The sequence below is a fragment of the Mesoplodon bidens genome (genome assembly GCF_964165515.1).
Source record: "Mesoplodon bidens genome assembly, chromosome: 9".
Taxonomy (NCBI): domain Eukaryota; kingdom Metazoa; phylum Chordata; class Mammalia; order Artiodactyla; family Ziphiidae; genus Mesoplodon; species Mesoplodon bidens.
In genome coordinates this window covers 54749953-54772040 of record NC_138166.1, presented here as the reverse complement: position 1 = coordinate 54772040, position 22088 = coordinate 54749953, and the positions used below count along the sequence as shown (strand labels likewise).

At 35.5% G+C, this 22088-nt stretch overlaps 1 protein-coding gene across 1 annotated transcript in view; it reads right to left on the bottom strand.

Moving 5' to 3' along the window:
- Positions 1-22088, bottom strand: part of STK31 (serine/threonine kinase 31) — a gene marked incomplete at its 5' end in the record, with an annotated part of 86135 nt that overhangs the window by 21543 nt on the left and 42504 nt on the right. Inside the window, 8 exons of the mRNA XM_081244606.1 lie at positions 130-198; positions 10915-11037; positions 14159-14308; positions 15037-15123; positions 16664-16789; positions 17427-17552; positions 19979-20059; positions 21402-21503. Of these exons, the coding sequence (XP_081100732.1) occupies positions 130-198; positions 10915-11037; positions 14159-14308; positions 15037-15123; positions 16664-16789; positions 17427-17552; positions 19979-20059; positions 21402-21503 (864 nt within the window). The remainder of the gene's footprint in view (positions 1-129; positions 199-10914; positions 11038-14158; positions 14309-15036; positions 15124-16663; positions 16790-17426; positions 17553-19978; positions 20060-21401; positions 21504-22088) is intronic.

Here is a 22088-nt window from a genome sequence, read left to right as displayed (position 1 = left end):
TACTGTGAATGCTATTTTGTATTCTTACAAAAATAAGAGGACATCTTCAGTCAAATATTTAAGTTTATATTACTGTTACATATCTATATCACAGGTTTCCAACCAGTAAATGACAAAAAGGTAACATACCAAATGAAACTGATCCACCTTCGGGATTCCATCCTCATTTGTCTCAAAGTCCTGATTTTGAACAGAGAGCTGTTAAAGAGAATGAGAATGAATAAGTTCCCAGTGTACCAAAATACCGATCCTATAGCAGAGGCAAATCTGGAATTTTTCAGGTTCTAGAGAGAAGAGCAGAGCTCAAAGAAAGCACATTAGTTCTTGCAGGATAAAAAAACTTTCATAATAACAACTACCAAACAGTCCCTGGGGCTCCTAACATATCAATCAGAGTTGATGCACACACTATAAGCACTTTTAATACTTCCTCACTTTAAAAGCATATATATTAAAATTTTGTGGCACTCCCATACATGGTTCTACTTTATGTCCACAACCATTTTCTTCTTTCTTCTCATCTTCAATTTATAATATCTTGCTCTGTTTTCAAGTACCCCTGCAAACTGCCTTATATCCTTTCCGGAACAAGATAAGGTATTTAATAAATTAAGGTAAAGTTAGCCAAAAGGAAGGCATATATACACAAGGCTGAAACTCTGGCAAGAGGACTAGATTACTCTCATAAATGTAAGAACTGCAACAAACAGGTGGTACCAGAAGCTATGAGAGTAAACAACACCCAAGGAAGGGCTGTACAGTGAAAACTTTAGTAGGATGTGGGCTAAATCCTTGGGAACACTAAAATTTAACAGATAGGCAGGAAAGAGGAGTAAAAGAAATGCCCAGTCACAGAGGCAAAAGAAGAACTTAGAAGGTATTGTGTCACAGAAAGCAATGGGTAAAGTAATTACTGTGGATATTTTTTTCCTGATAGATCAGACTTAACCGTATTTTTAGGCTAAAGGAAAGGTGAAGAATAAAAAGAAAAGAAATAGACTAAAGATACAGTGAAAACAGAAGAATGGTAAAAGTGAGGTATTAGAACAGGAGAGAGAATGGGGTCAAGGTCACATGCAGATAGCTTGCACTAGAGAAGGAGCACTTTAATTCTCTGAGATAGGAGTAGAAGACAGAAGACCAGGTAAAGAGGTGACCAGTTTGTAGACAGAAGCACTGAAATTTTATGGAAATCACATATATGATCTCAGTTAAAAAAAAATTAAGAGGCAAGGTCTACTGAAAAGAACGGGTATAAGATTTAGGTAGGGGCTTGAGGAAAGCAGTAAAAGGTTTAAAGTAATCATTGAGGGAAATATGAGAATGAACTGACTGTGGGCAGGTGAAAGGACTAAAAGAAAGCACTGAGGACCTAACAGAAGTAAGACTGATATAGTGGTGACATTCTGCAAAAGCATTCAGTTCCCAAGGTGTTCAAGGGGTCCCATTCCATACCAGTCTTCCCTCTTAAAATAAAATCTGAATAAAACATAACCAACAAACCTAAGAAGACTCTGAAAAGTGGAAATAAGAAGCTAAAATGGAAATAAGAAAGTGAACTGGCTAGGAACCTTGGGATCTAAGAAATGACACAATGGTGAATTCCCTGGGTTTTATTTCTGACTCTCCTATATCTCACAAAGGATGCTAGAGAAGCCTGCAACCTAGAAATGGCAAGAGCCACAGACCAAAAGAGCCCCAAGAAAAGCCAGCTCCATCTAGCTAAAGGACTGTGAACAGGGTAGTCTAGAAGAACAGAAAACCTTTTTGGTAACAGCCTCTACTCCAGCCAAACACCAAAGGAAAAACTGTGTCAGCGGGGCTGAATGGGGAGCTGAACTCCCACTTCTCTGCTGAACTCCCACCCGTACTCATCAGCAAAAGGGCAGAACAAGGTTGTATGTGATGGCACTAGTTGGCAATCTACTCCAAGGGGTACTGTCAGTGGGACCCAGTGGAGAGCTATCTTCTACTACCACTCAGCAGCAACAAAGTGGAAAAAGCAGTGTGAGGCAGTGTTAGCCAGCACTCTATTCTTCCCTCTCCACTCCCCAAGTGACAGGAGGACCCAGTGGGAAAGGAAACTTATACCCTCACCAGGTAGCAACAAGGTACATAGAGGTGGAATAAGGCAGTAGTGAAGCAGTAACAGTTTAACACTTTGCTCCTCCTGCTCCCTGCACTCAACAGAGAGATGAATTTCCACTCCCAGCCATCAGGAACGAGAAGAGGCAAAGTAGTATAAATCAGCATTCCACTTTTGCTGAGGTGGTGTCAGCAGAGCTCAATGGGGAGCTGAAGATCTAAAGTCATCTGAAACTGTACACTATACCTAAACAAGGTAACTGTCTTCAAAAAAGGAAGATTAAATAGGATGCAGAGTCTCAGAACATAATACCCCAAATGTTCAGGCTACAATCAAAAATCACATGTCAAGTTTAAAACCAACAAAATCTTAAATGACAAAAAGTCAATCAACAGAAGACATCAACAGGACACAGATGCAAGGATTATCTGACAAGGATTTTAAAGGAGCCATCATAACAATGCTTAGAGATCAATTAGAAGCATGCATGAAAGAAAAAAAAATAGAAAGTCTCAGCAAAGAAGACAAAAGACATAGAGAAAACCAAATAGAATTTTAGAAATGAAAAACAACAGAACAACAGAAATAACTCACTGGATTGGCTTAACAGTAGAATGAATATGACAGAGGAAAGCACTGATGAAACTGAAGATAGAAAAACAGAAAATATCTGGATTGAACAACAGAAAGAAAATGAACACAGCCTCAGGAACCTGTAGGACAATAACAAAAGATCCAAAATTTGTATCATCAGAGTCACAGAAAAAAAGGAGAAAGAGTGTAGGACTAACAAAATAGTTATATGAATAACAGCTGAACCAAATTTCACAAATTTGCTAAAAAACATAAACAAATTGAAGAAACTGAGCAAACCCCAAAGAGAGTAAACCCAAAGAAATCCGTGCTAAGACACATCATAATCAAACTTCAGAAAACTAAAAACAAAGAAAAGTATTAAAAACAGGTGGAGAGAAACATCACATTACCTATAAGAGGAATAATTATTCAAATGACAGTGGAGTTCTCATGAGAAACCATGAAGGCCCAATGAAAGTGGCACAGCATTTCTGAAGCACTGAAAGAAAAGAACTATAAACCCAGAATTCTGTATGCAGCAAAAAATGATGAACAACACAAGAAACGAAATTAAAAATTCTCTAGAAGGAACCAATAGCAGAATAACTGAGGCAGAAGAACAGGTAAGTGACCTGGAAGATAAAATAGTGGAAATAACAACCACACAGCAGTATAAAGAAAAAAGAATGGAAAGAATTGAGGACAGGCTCAGAGACTGCTGGGACAACATTAAACATACCAACATTCGAATTATAGTGGTCCCAAAAGAAGAAGAGAAAAAGAAAGGGTCTGAGAAAATATTTGAAGAGATGATAGTTGAAAACTTCCCTAACATGGGAAAGGAAATAGTCAATCAAGTCCAGGAAGCGCAGAGAGTCCCATACAGAATAAATTCAAGGAGAATCATGCCAACACACATAGTAATCAAATTATCAAAAATTACAAAGAGAAAATATTAAAAGCAGCAAGGGAAAAGAAACAAATAACATACAACGGAATGCCCCATAAGGTTAACAGCTGATCTTTCAGCAGAAACTCTGCAAGCCAGAAGGGAGTGGCAGGACATAGTTAAAGTGCTAAAAGGGACAAACCTACAACCAAGATTATTCTACCCAGCATGGATCTCACTCACATTTGACAGAGAAACTAAAACCTTTATAGGCAAGCAAAAGCTAAGAGAATTCAGCACCACCAAACCAGCTTTACAACAAATGCTAAAGGAACTTCTCTAGGCAGGAAACACAAGAGGAGGAAAAGACCTACAAAAACAAATGCCGAATAATTAAGAAAATGGTAATAGGAACATACATATCGATAATTACCTTACATGTAAATGGATTAAATGCTCCAAGCAAAAGACACAGACTGGATGAATGGACACAAAAACAAGACCCGTATATATACTGTCAACAAGACACCCACTTCAGACGTAGGGACCCACATACTGAAAGTGAGGGGATGGAAAAAGATTACTCCATGCAAATGGGTATCAAAAGAAAGCTGGAGTAGCGATTCTCATTATCAGACAAAATAGACTTTAAAACAAAGACTATTACAAGAGACAAAGAAGGACACTATATAATGATCGAGGGATCAATCCAAGAAGAAGATATAACAATAGTAAATATTTATGCACCCAAAATAGGAGCATCTCAATACATAAGGCAAATGCTAACAGCCATAAAAGGGGAAATGGACAGCAAGACAATCATAGTATGGGGCTTTAACACCACACTTTCACCAATGGACAGATCATCCAAAATGAAAATAAATAAGGAAACACAAGCTTTAAATCACACATTAAACTAGATGGACTTAATTGATATTTATAGGACAATCCATCCAAAAACAACAGAATACACTTTCTTCTCAAGAGCTCATGGAACATTCTCCAGGATAGATCATAACTTGGGTCACAAATCAAGCCTCGGTAAACTGAAGAAAACTGAAATTGTATCAAGTATCTTTTCCGACCACAACGCTATGAGACTAGATATCAATTACAGGAAAAAACTGTAAAAAATACAAACGTATGGAGGCTAAATATGCTACTAAAAAACTAAGAGATCACCGAAGAAGTCAGAGGAAATCAAAAAAATACCTAGAAACAAATGACAATGAAAACATGATGACCCAAAACCTATGAGATGCAGCAAAAGCCGTTCTAAGAGGGAAGTTTATAGCAGTACAATCCTACCTCAAGAAACAAGAAACATCTCAAATAAACAACCTCACCTTACACCTAAAGCAATTACAGAAAGAACAAAAAAACCCAAAGTTAGCAGAAGGAAAGAAATCATAAAGGGCAGATCAGAAATAAATGAAAAAGAAATGAAGGAAACAATAGCAAAGATCAATAGAACTAAAAGCTGGTTCTTTCAGAGGATAAACAGAATTGATAAACCATTAGGCAGACTCATCAAGAAAAAAAGGGAGAAGACTCAAATCAACAGAATTAGAAATGAAAACATGATAATCTCAACAGATGCAGAAAAAGCTTTTGACAAAATTCAACACCCAGTTATGATAAAAACTCTCCAGAAAGTAGGCATAGAGGGAACCTACATCAATATAATAAAGGATATATAAGACAAACCCACAGCCAACATTGTTCTCAAAGGTGAAAAACTGAAACCATTTTCTCTAAGATCAGGAGCAAGACAAGGTTGCCCACCCTCACCAATATTATTCAACATAGTTTTGGAAGCTTAAGCCACAGCACTCAGAGACAAAAAAGAAATAAAAGGAATCCAAATCTAAAAGAAGAAGTAAAACTGTCACTGTCTGCAGATGGCACAATACTATACATAGAGAACCCTAAAGATGCTACCAGAAAACTGCTAGAGCTAATCAATGAATTTGGTAAAGTAGCAGGATATGAAATTAATCCACAGAAATCTCTTGCACTCCTATACACTAATGATGAAAAATCTGTAAGAGAAATAAAGGAAACACTCCCATTTACCACCATAACAAAAAGAATAAAATATCTAGGAATAGGGCTTCCCTGGTGGTGCAGTGGTTGAGAGTCTGCCTGCCGATGCAGGGGACATGGGTTCATGCCCCAGTTTGGGAAGATCCCACATGCCGTGGAGCAGCTAGGGCCATGAGCCATGGCCACTGAACCTGCACGTCCAGAGCCTGTGCTCCGCAATGGGAGAGGCCACAACAGTGAGAGGCCCACGTACCGCAAAAAAAAAAAAAAAAAAAAAAAAATTATATATATATATATATATATATATATATATATATATATATATATATATATATATATATATATATATATATATAGGAATAAACCTACCTAAGGAGACAAAGACCTGTATGCAGAAAACTATAAGACAGCAGTGAAAGAAATTAAAGATGATACCAACAGATGGAGAGATATACCATGTTCTTGGATTGGAAGAATCAATATTGTGAAATGACTCTACTACCCAAATCAATCTACAGACTCAATGCAATCCCTATCAAACTACCACTGGCATTATTCACAGAACTAGAACAAAAAATTTCACAATTTGCATGGAAACACAGAAGACCCCGAATAGGCAAAGCAATCATGAGAAAGAAAAATGGAGCTGGAGGAATCAGGCCCCCTGACCTCACACTATACTACAAAGCTACAGTAATCAAGACAGTATGGTACTGACACAAAAACAGAAATATAGATCAACAGAACAGGATAGACAGCCTAGAGATAAACCCATGCACACATGGTCACCTTATCTTTGATAAAGAAGGCAAGAATATACAATGGAGAAAAGACAGCCTCTTCAGTAAGTGGTGCTGGGAAAACTGGACAGCTACATGTAAAAGAATGAAATTATAACACTTCCAAACACCATACACAAAAATAAACTCAAAATGGATTAAAGACATAAATGTAAGGCCAGACACCATCAAACACTTAGAGGAAAACATAGGCAGAACACTCTATGACATAAATCACAGCAAGATCGTTTTTGACTTACCTCCAAGAGAAATGGAAATAAAAACAAAAATAGGGCTTCCCTGGTGGCGCAGTGGTTGCGAGTCCGCCTGCCGATGCAGGGGACACGGGTTCGTGCCCCGGTCTGGGAAGATCCCACATGCCGCGGAGCAGCTGGGCCCGTGAGCCATGGTTGCTGAGCCTTCGCATCTGGAGCCTGTGCTCCGCAATGGGAGAGGCCACGGCGGTGAGAAGCCCGCGTACCCCCCAAAAAAAATAATAATAAAAATAATAATAATAATAAACAATGGGACCTAATGAAACTTAAAAGCTTTTGCACAGCAAAGGAAACCATAAAAAAGATGAAAAGACAACCCTCAGAATGGGAGAAAATATTTGCAAATGAAGCAACTGACAAAGGATTAATCTCCAAAAATATACAAGCAGCTCATGCAGCTCAATATCAAAAAAACAAACAACCCAATCCAAAAATGGGCAGAAGACCTAAGTAGACATTTCTCCTAAGAAGATATACAGATTGCCAATAAACACATGAAAGGATGCTCAACATCACTAATCATTAGAGAAATGCAAATCAAAACTACAATGAGATATCACCTCACACTGGTCAGAATGGCCATCATCAAAAAAATCTACAAACAATAAATGCTGGAGAAGATGTGGAGAAAAGGTAACCGTCTTGCACTGTTGGTGGGAATGTAAATTGGTACAGCCACTATGGAGAACAGTATGGAGGTTCCTTAAAAAACTAAAAACAGAACTACCATATGACCCAGCAATCCCACTACTGGGCATATACCCTGAGAAAACCATAATTCAAAAAGAGACATGTACCACAATGTTCACTGCAGCTCTATTTACAATAGCCAGGACATGGAAGCAATCTAAGTGTCCATCGACAGATGAATAGATAAAGAAGATAGGGCACATATATACAATGGAATATTACTCAGCCATAAAAAGAAATGAAATTGAGTTATTTGTAGTGAGGTGGATGGACCCAGAGGCTGTCATACAGAGTGAAGTCAGAAAGAGAAAAACAAATACCATATGCTAACACATATATATATATATGGAATCAAAAAAAATGGTTCTGAAGAACCTAGGGGCAGGACAGGAATAAAGACGCAGACACAGAGAATGGCCTTGAGGACACAGGGAGGGGGAAGGGTAAGCTGGGACGAAGTGAGAGAGTAGCACTGACGTATACACTACCAAATCTAAAATAGCTAGTGGGAAGCAGCTGCATAGCACACGGAGATCAGCTTGGTGCTTTGTGACCACCTAGAAGGGTGGGATAGGGAGGGTGGGAGGGAGACAGAACAGGCAGGGTATATGGGGATATATGTATACATATAGCTGATTCACTTTGTTATACAGCAGAAACTTTACAACACTGTAAAGCAATTAATACTCCAATAAAGATGTTAAAAATAAAAGAATAAAAAACAATGTACATCCCTTAATTTAACAATATACTTTATTGCTAAAAAACGTTAACCATCATCTGACATGCAGGGTTGCCACAAATCTTCAATATATAAAAAACACAATATATGCGAAGTGCAATAACGTGAAGCACAATAAAACAAGGCATGCCTGTATTAATAGTTCATTCCTTTTTATTGCTGAGTAGTAGTCCAATGAATATATAGCAGACTTTTTCCATTCATCTGTTTATGGACATTCGGGTTGTTCCCATTTTTTGGCTCTTACAAATAAACTGTCTGAATATTTTTGTACAAGTCTTTGTGTGGACATATGCTTTTATTTCTCTTGGCTAAATACCTAGGAGTAAAACAACTGGCTCATATAATAGGTATATGTTTAACCTTTTAACAACCGCCAAGTTGTTTTCCAAAGTGGTTGTTACATTTACATTCCCCTCAGCAATATGAGAGTTCTAGTTGCTATACATCTTGGCCAACACTTGATGTGTTTAGTATTTTTAATTTTAGACATTATAGTGGGCATGTGGTAGTATCTCATTTTGGTTTTAATTTGTATTTCCCCAATGACTAATGATATTGAGAGCATGTTTTCACATGCTTATTTACCATCTGGACATTTTATTTGGTAAGTGCCTATTTAAATATTTTGCCCATTTTTGAGTTGTCTTCTTATTATTCAGTTGTAAGAGTTCACTGTAAGCTGGATAGAAGTCTTCTGTCAGATATATGTTTTGCAAATACTTCCTCCAAGTTTGTGTATGACTTGCCTTTCATTTTTGTAACAGTGTCTTGTGAAGAGCACAATTTTAAATTTTGATGAAATCCAAATTATTTTCTTTTATACTTGATGTTTTTTGTGTCCTATTACAAAAAATCTTTGCCAAACTCAGTAAGATTTTCTCCTGTATGTTATTCTTCAGTTTTAGAGACTTAGGTTTTACATACTGGTCTAATATACATTTAGAGTTAATTTTTATACACTGTACAATGAGTGAGTCAAAGTTTATTTTTTATGTACAGATATCCAATTGTTACAATACCATTTGTTGAAGACTATCTTTTCCCTCATAGAACTGTCCTGGCACCTTGGTCAAAAATCAACTGACCATATTTTAGTGGGTGTTATTTCTACTGTCTCTATTCTGTTCCACTGATCTATGTCTAACTTTACATCAATATCACACTGTCTTGATTTACTGTAATTTTATTGTCTTAAAATCAGTTAAAATCCTCCACTTGTATTCTTTTTCAAAATTGTTTTAGCTATCCCAGATCCCATGTATTTTCATATAAACTACAGAATCTGATTGTCAATTACTGTCAAAAAAAAAAGTAAGCCTAGAAGGAGTTTTGTTGAAACTGTATCAAAACTATGACCAATTTGAGAAGAACTCACATCCATACAACACTGATTCTTCCAGTCCATGAACATAGCGCATCTCTCCATTTATTTACACCTTCTTTAGTTCCCTCAACAATACTTCTGTAGTTTTCAGTATATAGATCTTGCAAGTCTTTTGTCAATTTAGCTTTAAAAGCTCCATATTTTTTATACTTCTGTAAATGACTGTTTAATTCCAATTTCCTAGTATATAGAAACCTAATTATTATACTAACTTTGTATCCTGCAACCTTGCTAAATTTGTTGGTTTTAGTAGCATTTATGTATATAATATTCATAAAGATTTTCTATATAATTAATCACATCATCTACAAATAAAGATGGCTTTACTTCTTCATTTTCAAACTGTATGCTTTTTATTTCATTTTGTTGCCTTATTTGACTGATTAGAACCAGGATTAGCAAACTACAGCCTGTATGCCAAATCCATCCCACTGCTTGTTTTCATGCAGCGTGCAAGCCAAGAATGGTTTTCACATTTTAAAATGCTTAAAAGAAAATCAAAGAATACTATTTCGTGACACATGAAAATTATATGAAATTCAAATTTCAATATCCATAAATAAAGTTTTATTTGAACAGAGACACTCACTCATTTATGTACTGTCTATAGCTGCTTTCAGGCTAAAGCAGCAGAAACCGTATGTCCCACAAAGCCTGAACTATTTACCATCTGGCCGCTTATGAAAAATTTTGCTGACCCCTGGGCTAGAACCTCCGGTACAATGTTAAACAGAAGAAGTGAGAACAGACATCTTTCCCTTGTTAACACTTAATCCCTCATATTTCACAGGAAGAATGGGTTTAAACCATGAATTAGAAATAGCTATTTGGTTTACACTCAAAGCAGGAACTTTTACTCAAGGCTCATTTAATATCATTTAATATTAATTTTCCATATATGCATGAATTACTTCCAGATTAATACAGGACAAAACCATCCTCACTGTTAATCTTGACTTCAATAAAACTAAGACAGTAGCATGCTATGTAAAACATATTATCAAGCCAATTTTTAGAAAGAAGTACACAACAGATGATAAGAAGTACAGCTGACTCTTGAACAACATGGAGGTTAGAGGTGCCGAAGCTTGGCACAGTTGAAAACCTGCATAGAATTTATGGTTGGCCCTCCATATCCCTGGCTCCTCTGTATCCACGCAACCATGGATGGTGTGGTACTACAGTATATACTACTGAAAATGAAACTGCACTTAAGTGGACCCAGGCAGTTCAAACCCATGTTGTTCAAAGATCAACTGTAGAGCAACAGTTTTATGACAAACTTTTAAAAACAAGTGGGAAGAAATTTTTTTCTACTAAAAATCTACCACTATTTTTTATTCAGAGTAATATACTGAGGAAAGCCCCTTCAAACCATCACTTTCTATACTGAAATATATATAAATAAATGACTTATCTGTTTCAATAAAAAAAAATAACATACCCACAATAAAAGGCAGCCATAAGCATATAAGTCAGAACTTGGAGAAGCAGGTTTTCCCATTTTCAATTCAGGTGATAGCAAACTCAAGTCACCAACCATCATGTTCACTGAGGCTCGCTGACTCTACAAAAACAGTAGGTTAAATATTTTAAAGGCAACACAGTTGAGGCAGCATTCTGTGAACTAATCTGCATTTAATCAACACAAAAAATATTCATTTGAAATATTTTATTCTCTCTTGCTTTCAAATATTTTTACCTAATTTCCACTATTATGAATTGCTCTTAAAATCAGTCTCATGAAATTAACAGTGAGACTATGGTTACATTTCACATTGTAGATTCCAGCAGATTAAAAATTAAGAACCAGTGATTCTTTAAGAATTTGGTACCCTTTTTTAAAAAAACATACTTCATAAGGGCTAGAGGCAGTGCTATTTTCTAATTCTGAAAATTCTAAATAACTTCTAAAAACCGCAAGTTTACAAAGTACTTCCTTACTGACCATTTTCTAAGTACACCATTTCCAATGTGTCAAAGGATGATGAACGACACAGAACATGAACCCTGGATTCAGACAAACCTTGACTGCAATTCCCACTCTGCCATTTATTTGCTATGTGATCTTGGGCTTTAACCACTTTGAGTCTAAATTAATTAATTTGTAAAAAGGAAATTAATTTATTTGTAACTACTTTACAGAGTTATTGTAAAGGTAAAGGTAATCAGCACAATAATTACCTAGCACATATCACTACCATCATTATCCTTGCTCCTCAGAGTGTGGTCCAAAGACCAGCAGCTACAGTATCACCCGGGAGCTTGTTAGAAATACAAAATCTCCATCCCAGAAATGCTGAATAAAAATCTGCATTTTACGTACACCTGAAACATATAGTATCATATACTAATTTTACCTCAATTTCTAAAAATTGCATTTTAACAAGATCCCCAGGAGATTCACATGCAGTATGAAGTATGAAAAGCAATGCTCTTGACTACAGTCTACTTTTCAAATTACCCTTCCTGATTAGTACTTCAATCTGAGAGTAGGGTGAAAAATGCAGCAAAAGGTGAGTTTAATCAATATTTCAAAGTAAATAATTTTAAATAGAGATTAAAAACGTTTTGTTGGATAATAACAGCTGACAAATCAGTATAAAACAGGAAGAATTCTTTGGAGTCGTATCTATAGTTGTGCAAATGGCATGTTCAAAAGGTAAACTAACCAGGATCCCTATGAATTGAGAACTTTTTAAAATTCACAGTTCAGTTATTTTTCTTAAGATGTTATCCTAATTTTCAAATAAATAAACATAAAATAAACATTTCAGCAAATCTACTATGTATAAATCCTCTATAATCCAGCATTTCATTACAGTTTTACATTTTCTCTTCTTTTTGAGGTACCACATGAACACCACTGAAACTGTATACAGACAGGTGGCATTATCCTATAACTTGCAGACGACCAACAAATAAAGCATTATGGGGACTTCCCTGGCAGTCTGGTGGTTAAGACTTTGCCTTCCAATGCAGGGGGTGCAGGTTCGATCCCTGGTCAGGGAGCTAAGATCCCCCAGGCCTCGCGGCCAAAAAAACCAAAACATAAAACAGAAGCAATAATTGTAACAAATTCAATCAAGACTTTAAAACAATGGTCCACATCAAAAAAAATCTTTAAAAAAGATAAAAAAGCATTATGACTTTTACTAGTCAAAAGAGAACTCCTCAGACAATAAAATATTGGCAAGGATGTTGAGAAACTGGAATCCTCATACATCGCTGATGAGAATGAAAAACAGTACAGCCACTTTGGAAAACAGTTTTGTTCCTTAAACGGTGAAACACAGAAGAGTTACCATATAACCCAACAATTCCACTCCCAAGAAAACATATCTCCACACAAAAACTTGTATACTGATTTTCATAGCAGCATTATTCATAATAATCAAAAAGTGGAAACCCAAATGCCCACAAACTGATGAAGGTAAAAACAAAATATGGCATATCCATACAACGAAATATTATTTGGGCATTTTTAAAAGGGAATGAAGTTTAGACACATGCTACAACATGGATGAACCTTTAAAACATTACGCAGAGTGAAATAAGTCAATCACAAAAGGCCACACATGATTCCATTTATAGGAAATGTCCAGAACAGGCAAATCCATAGGGACAGAAAATGGATTAGAGGTTTCCAAGAGGCTGCGTAGAGAAAGAAAAGGGGAGTAACTGCAAACCGGTATGGGGTTTCTTTTTGAGGATGATAAAAAATGTTCTGGAATTAGACAGTGGTGATTGATGCAGAACTTTTTGACCATATTAAAATTAGTAGTGAATTATACACATTATGATATGTGAATTATATCTCAATAAAGCTGTTATTTTAACAAAGAGAACTGCTCCCTCGTGATTATTTTTTCTTTTTTGCGGTACATGGGCTTCTCACTGTTGTGGCCTCTCCCGCTGTGGAGCACAGGCTCCAGACGGGCAGGCTCAGCGGCCATGGCTCACGGGCCCAGCCGCTCCACGGCATGTGGGATCCTCCCGGACCGGGGCACGAACCCATGTCCCCTGTATCGGCAGGCAGACTCTCAACCACTGCACCACCAGGGAAGCCCCTCGTGATTGTATTTTGAAATTGCCCATTCTACCAAAAAGAAAAAAAAAAAAGATCACAATATGCTCTTTAATTGTCTGATTTTGTTATTCCCACAAACTGCCTCTTCTGAGGTAACATGACACCAAAATTCATAGGCAATGTCATCAAACTAGAACTTGAATTAAATGGAAAAGTCCAAGCTTCCCAAGTTTCTAAAAATGCCGATTAATCAAAAAATAGCAAAGTATATATATCTAAATTTAATCTATTGAGGGGGAGGGTACCAGTAGACTGGGAGACAGGAGATGGCCACCTAGTTTTCCTTGTGTACTTCCAGCAACTAAATGTTTCTTGATGAATTAACTAACTAATGCTAATGTTGTCAATGCCATTGACTGTAATTTCAGGTTGCTCCTAAGACTTACGATTAAAAAATATAATGCACAACTTTAGAAACTCTTGTTTCAGCACCTACCTGATAACACATAATTGCTTACACTACATGACACACCTTAACTGAAGGCAAAGGTCTTATAATAAATTACCATACGATGTAAAAGTGCTGAACTACTGACTAATAATAATAAATAATACTAAATGAAGTCTAGAATTTATTTATAAAACCACTATATTTTACCACAGATTTGGTGAAGTCAAAATCTCCAACAATTCCATGTTGACGGTTTAAAGCAAATACATTGTTCTGATGAAGTGATCCATGAATTATGTTAGCCTTGTGCAATGTATGCAGGCCCTGGGCAACACCTTTCATGACCTTTAAAGCTTCCTATAGACAAGTACATACAAAAGAAGTCAGGAAGTAGACAAATCATTTTAACAGCTGAACGTTTTCTCTAATTAAAAGACTTTTCCAGAAGTGACTAAGCTTCCTCCAAATGAAACTTTAAAAAGAATACCGCATAGAGAAAGAATTAAAGGACAGAAGTCCTGATTATGTAACTGGTAATACCGTGTGGTGTCTGTGTGTATGGGTGTGTGTGTGTGTGTGTGTGTGGGTGTGTATGACTTAGAAACTACAGTCTCTAAGAAGACTTGGATTACAAATAATGAGCAGAAAGCACCTAGAAAAGAAGAAGAGACTGAAATAGTGTTACTGGGTAATCTGGGCATCCTTTATTGTTATTACTAATTAAAATTTACGATAGAAATTAAAGCTATTGCTTAAAACTTATAATACCAAGTGCTATACTACACAATTTACATACAGCACAACTTAATAGCTATAAGGATAGGCTTTGGTGCCAAAAAGACCCAATTTCCAAGTCCCAACTCAGCCACTGGATGAGGGACCCTGTGCAAGTCACATTAATCTCTGTGAGCCTCATTTTTCTAATCTGTATATAATGGGATAACTCATATCACAGGGCTGATATGACAATTAAATAGAATGAGTCAAAATTGTACACTGTATAAAGCATGTAGTATATCCTTAATAAACTTTAGATGTTATTTTTCTCATTTAATACATCCATGGAAATAAGGTTTTTTACTTACTTCTAAAGTTAAAGGCATGCTGGACTGAATAGCACTCAGGTTTGCCCTAGGATAGTATGGGACCATCAGATAAGCCATAGGATCAGACTGAGAAGCAAAACAGAGAACGAGAATCGAGAACGAGAATCTAAGTGAAAAATTCTTCAATATATTTTTAGTATACAATGACTGTACAAAATAACTTTTCTGGAAAGAATTACTTCTGTGCTGTGCAAAAGTTTTTAAGTTTAATTAGGCCCCATTTGTTTAGTTTTGCTTTTATTTCTTTTGCTTTGGGAGACTGATAGGAGAAAATATTGCTACAATTTATGTTAGACTGTTTCTTCTACATTCTCTTCCAGGAGTTCTATGGTTTCATGTCTTACATTTAGGTCTTTAAACTATTTTGAGTTTATTTTTATATATGGTGTAAGGGAATGCTCTAATTTCATTGTTTTACATGCCCAGCACCACCTTTTGAAAAGACTGTCTAATTAAACTTAAAAGCTTTTGCACAGCAAAGGAAACTATCAACAAAATGAAGACAACCTATGAAATGCGAGAAAATATTCACAAATGATGCAATTAACAAGGGGTTAATATCCAGAATATACAAAGAGCTCATACAACTCAATATCAAAAAACACCAAACAATCAAAAAATGGGCAGAAGACTTGAATAGACATTTTTCCAAAGAAGACATACAGATGGCTAACAGGTACATGAAAAGATGCTCAATATCACTAGTTATTAGAGAAATGCAAATCAAAACCACAATGAGGTATCACCTCACACCTGTAATAATGGCTATCATCAAAAAATCTACAAATAACAAATTTTGGAGAAGATGTGGAGAAAAGGGAGCCCTCATACATTGTTGGTAGGAATGTAAATTGGTGTCGCCACTATGGAAAACAGTATGCAGGTTCCTCAAAAAACTAAAAATAGAACTACCATATGATCCAGCAGTTCCACTCCTGGGTATATATCCAGAAAAAACAAAAAAACTTATTCTAAAAGATACATGCACCCCAATGTTCATAACAGCACTATTTACAATAGCCAAGACATGGAAGCAACCCAAATGCCCATCAACAGATGACTGGATTAAGAAGATGTGGTAGATATACAATGTGATATTAGCCATGTAAAAGAATGAAATACTGCCATTTGCAACAACATGGATAGAGAATATCATGCTTAGTGAAATAAGTCAGAGAAAGACAAATACTATATAATATCACATATGTGGAATCTAAAAAATAATACAAATGAATGTATATACAAAACAGAAACAAACTCACAGACATAGAAAACAAACCTGTGGTTACCAAAGGGGAGAGGGAAAGTGGGAGGGACAAATTAGGGGTATGGGATTAACAAATACAAACTATTATATATAAAATAGATAAGCAACAAGGATTTACTGTGTAGCACAGGGAATTATACCCATTATCATGTAATGGAATATAATCTGCAAATATACTGAATCACTATGCTGTACATTGAAACTAACACAATCTTGTAAATCAACTATATACTTCAATTTTAAAAAAATTAAAAGGAATTAATTACTTCTCTAAAGCTTGGAGCTAAAACACACTTTAAATAAAATGTTTTCTGCAAGAGATTAGCATAAAAACTTTACCTTACACAAAAATAGGAATATCAATGGTAGCAACCCAGACTCTTCTTTAGCTTCTCTCCAAGCGCTGTGATACGCGGCTGCTCTCTGAATTACCCTGGCTTCTGTGTCGACATCCACAGAATAGCCCTTGTACCAAAAAAAAAAAAAAAAAAAAGAGGGATTGGCAATTCCAAGATTAAAAATCTCACTCTAATTATATATCATTCCAACTTAAATTAGATTTTTATATAAGTTAAAATATATCTAAATTTATTTTTTTAATTGTAAAAGTACTTTTTCTATCTGCTTTAAATGATATGATATAGAAAGAAAAGAACATTTCTACCAGTAGCTTAATATACACTCTACAATATGCACTCACTAAGGCCAAAGTAATTATCCTACTATCATGATTAACAGTTTTCCAGGTCAATGAAGAGAAGAAATCAAAGAACAGAAGACTGTGTTGGCAAAATAGTTGAGATTTCAAAGAGAAATGTAAGAAAAACAAGAATTTTAAAAGGCTCTTGGCTAGAATGTAATAAGTTCACCCGAAAAAAGGAAAGCAAGTATATTCTATTAAAGACATACATTATTTAGGGAAATGAGAGAAACTTTAAATTCAGTATTAGTTCTGGCAACCACACTGGAAGCATAATCATCATACCAGTCAATTCATATAATTTAGAAAATAAACAGTGGGTCTTTACTTTCCTGAAAAGTACCACCATCACTCCCCTTTATACTTCTGAATCTCCCACAAGTCCAAAGAACTTAAACTTACCTTTAAAAGAATTATCTGCCCGTTAACCTCAGAACATACCAAAGGACGCTTCCTGCTAAGTTCCTTCATGGGCTCAGCATCAAGAAGATCCCTTTCCAAGCTCATTGTAAGAAGACCACCAGAGTTCTAGGCACAAGGTTTTGTTACAGTTGAAGAATCCAAATAATCCCAGCACTTTTAAATAATCAACAAAATTAGTTGCATACTATTAGATGGATTGGACATCAACCCTACTGGAGACACCAATAAATAAAAATATTTAAAGTTTCATATTTTTTCTATTTCCTGGCTCTTAAACTCCCACCCAAAATGTAATGACCATACATTTAATCATTGCAACAGCTCTCTAACAGATTCTGAAGATGACTAGAATGAACCAGACGTGCTTCCAAGGGACCCTGATGTTTACTTGGAAAACTTCATGTGTTTCCTAAAAAATATTAAAATGATGACAAATAAAAAGGGGACTGTACAATGGGAATGAGATGTCTAAAAATTATGACTACTGTGAACTCTAACACCCCTGCCTCTGAAGTGGAATCCTCAAAAGTGAAAATGGCTTTTAAATAATTTAACTCTATTAGGTATTTCTGCTACTTTTTAAAAGGAATAATTTTTTTGCACTAAAACATGACTATCAACATTTTATTTTTTACTTTTTCTTAAATTCCATATATATGTGTTAGCATACGGTATTTGTCTTTCTCCTTCTGACTTACTTCACTCTGTATGACAGACTCTAGGTCTATCCAACTCATTACAAATAGCTCAATTTCGTTTCTTTTTATGGCTGAGTAATATTCCATTGTATATATATGCCACATCTTCTTTATCCATTCATCCGATGATGGACATTTAGGTTGTTTCCATCCCTGGGCTATTGTAAATAGAGCTGCAAGACTATCAACATTTTAAATCAAGCTGAGTTTTACTGTGGTATAGTTTTAGTAAGAGGGGTTGTGAAATTATTTTCTGGTTTTTTTTTTAAGTGTTGTCAGTATATTTAAGTAAGCTACAATACCTAATCTACAGGGGTTTCCTAAGGATACATCACAGGAAAACATCTTAAAATAATTAAAGGCATCCATAAGCCACAATTCAAACCTTTTATAATCTTCCACAATAAAACAGATAAGCATATTCTTTAAATTAATTATCAAGTCCTATATAGCACCACATATTCACTCACCCATCCTGTAAGAGAGAGTCTCTAAGCAAGAGTTAAATAACTGCAAGAAAAACACTACATTATTTTAAAGTTTAGTCTGAAAAGATTATACAGTAATTGCTTTAACAATTTATGGGACTTATTAATCTTACATATTTATGAGTTCACAAGTCTATGTGAACATCCCTTTATGTACTGTATTTAAGCTATTATCATGGACTTAATGACAATCTTAAAGAATACACATCTTGGGCTTCCCTGGTGGCGCAGTGGTTAAGAATCCGCCTGCCAATGCAGGGGACACAGGTTCGAGCCCTGGTCCAGGAAGATCCCACATGCCGTGGAGCAACTCAGCCTGTGAGCCACAACTACTGAGACTGTGCTCTAGAGCCTGCGAGCCACAACTACTGAAGCCCGCGTGCCTAGAGCCTGTGCTCCGCAACAAGAGAAGCCACCGCAATGAGAGGCCCGCGCACCACAACAAAGAGTAGTCCCCACTCGCCGCAACTAGAGAAAGTCCCACGTGTAGCAATGAAGACCCAATGCACCCAAAAATAAATAAATAAAATTTTTTAAAAAGAGAAAAGAATAAATATCTCATCTAGTCCCTCATCCCTAGCAGACAATATAAAACACAGAGCTAACAGATTCTGCTCTGAGAGCCGAAGTTTACCAATCCTGCTCCACAGAGTCCTTCTAATACACTGATCTCCCAGACTTTGAATCCTGCCTGCTTTAACTTAAAAGATAAATTCTGTTTAAATTCCTCATGACTATCAGTGTCCTGTTTTTTTTGTTTTGTTTTGTTTTTGTTTTTTTTGCGGTACGTGGGCCTCTCACTGCTGTGGCCTCTCCCACCACGGAGCATAGGCTCCAGACGCGCAGGCCCAGAGGCCACGGCTCACAGGCCCAGCTGCTCCGCAGCATGTGGGATCTCCCCGGACCGGGGCACAAACCCGCATCCCCTGCATCGGCAGGCAGACTCTCAACCACTGCGCCACCAGGGAAGCCCAGTGTCCTGCTTTTATTCTAACCTGGAACAGAAGCTAAACTGCTTCATCACTTCAAAAAATAAACACCTGTAATTCAAATAAGTGCAATGCAATGTATTGAGTGGGTATGAGGAAAAGAGAAAACAAAGAAAAACATGCAAATTGATATAAAAATTGATATAAAAATTAAAAACATGCAAATTGATATAAATATAGTATGCAAGTATTAAAGACAGTCTTGAGAAAAGTTCTAATAATACCTAAAAACCATTCCTCAGGAACATTTCCATAAAGTAAGGATATTATAAATTTAACACCAACACATAATTTTAACGTCATCACTTTTCAACACTCTCTGCAGAATAGTAATTCTCAGGGGAAACAAAGCTTACCATGTACTCAAGTAATCCTATTTCAGGATGAAGTAGAGGAAGCTCAGGGAACCATTTCTGCACCAAGCTATTCAGCTTCTCCTAAATTTAAAAAACATTTTTATTATAGATCAATATATATTCAATTGTGACATGTTGGTATCTCCCTTATAATATATCTAACAAGATATATTATCTAATAATATATATAACCTCATAAAATATATAATCACTGATTTTGCCTTCTACTACAAGAAATATTAAATGAAAACCAAGAGTCATTTGGTTCTAAATTACCATCTTACTAACAGAAGAAAAACTTAATTACCAATTTTAAGCTTAATATACATATACAGGCACAAAACCTTGCCTAAGGTCAGAAGTCCATACTCACTCACAAGCTAAAATGAAAAAGTGTGATGAAAAACCAATTTGAGTCATAAAATTGTCACTATTTCTCAAAATACTACAACACAGTACAAACACAGAACAAAAACAGAACACAGTAACATTTTTAAATAATGGCTATTTCATTTTAGGAAGAAAAAAATCATAAAAGCCTTGAAAGAAAAAATTAACATGTAGCTCTACAAAAGCTACTTTGAAGCAAATGTGTAAATTGAGAATCCTTAGAAGAGTCACATCACATGTTTATTCAGTAAAACTTCTAGATACTTATCAAGTTCCTGGGAGATAGCTATTTTATCCAAGGTTCATAAGGTGAACAATGAAGCACACACAGATAAGTTTGCTAAATAATGCATAACACTTAAAATGCCTATTATTTTCATAGTATTTTTATTTTTCAGAGGCACTGTTTCTTATCTTCTTTCCCATAACATCCCTGAAACATAAAATACAATATTCTCTCCATTTTAAAGACAAAATATGCTGACTGACTCTTCCAAAGTCACAAAAATTCACGGTAGAACTTTCCCCCAACCCAGTAGTTTTATTTTGTTATATTCTTCAACTAAATTATGATGTCCTATTAATTTTTTCATTGCAGTTTTAAGCTAAAATGATGTTCATACCGATTTTAATAAAGGAAAAAATCTTTAGGCTTTATCTTCAACAGAAAACAAGCAATATGCAAAAGTGTGTTATAATCTCGATTCTTGTAAAAACAAGCAGAAAGCAAACTAAAAGGAAGTTAACTCAAAAGTTAAATGTGATTATACTACTGTTACCACTGAGTGAGAACATTACAGATGATGTTTCTTCTTCCATATACTTTTCTGTAATTTTCACATTTGGCACAATGGTTATGAATTATTTTGTCATCAGAAATTAGTTTCTAAATTCACAAACATTACTATACCAACTTAACTATGCCAATATAATCTCTGATCTTTTGATTATAGTACACTTCATAAAAATGGATATTTGAATTCAACTTTTACAGTAAAAACTAATTCAAAATTTCAAAGCATCAAATACTTACATATTCTTCCTGCTCATGATAAATTTCCTGAAAGACACTATTCTGCAATTGAGTTATTTCTTGTTTTATTTCCTCAATCTCAGATCCATCATGGTCATCAGACTTTAATCAGAAAGAAAAAAGTGACCTTACAGACTTATCAAAGTAGACTCAAAACAAGTCTTCCTAGTAAGAATTAATGCAACTTCTACAGCAAATCACTCTGTCTGATTTCTATGTATCCTTCTATAGTTAGCACATAACAATCTCTCATAACACTTGTCGAATTAATATTTATTAGTTTATTCTAGTCCTGACTTTTCCAAAACCTACAAAAAGGAATTATAAAAATAAAGTCATAAAATTAATTACATAGATTTTTCTTATCTCTTAATTTGCTGTACATTTTCTCTAAGATGTCCAACTGCCACCATAAAGTAAATGTCAAGAATAGGAACCAGAATACAATTAAACTCCCTGGAACCTTTTTCTATGTAAGATTTGATTTTTAAAAAATTAGTAAACATGTGGCATGTCTACTACAGGAAAGACAATGTAGGACTCACAAAGACTCCATAAAACTCTAAGATAATTAACAAGCCTCCTTAAAAGGTACATGTTTTCAAAGTTAGATGTTTCTATAAAAGTTAAAAAATTAAACTAAAAAAGACCCCATTCCCCACAGCCCAGAATAGGATAAAACTAGAA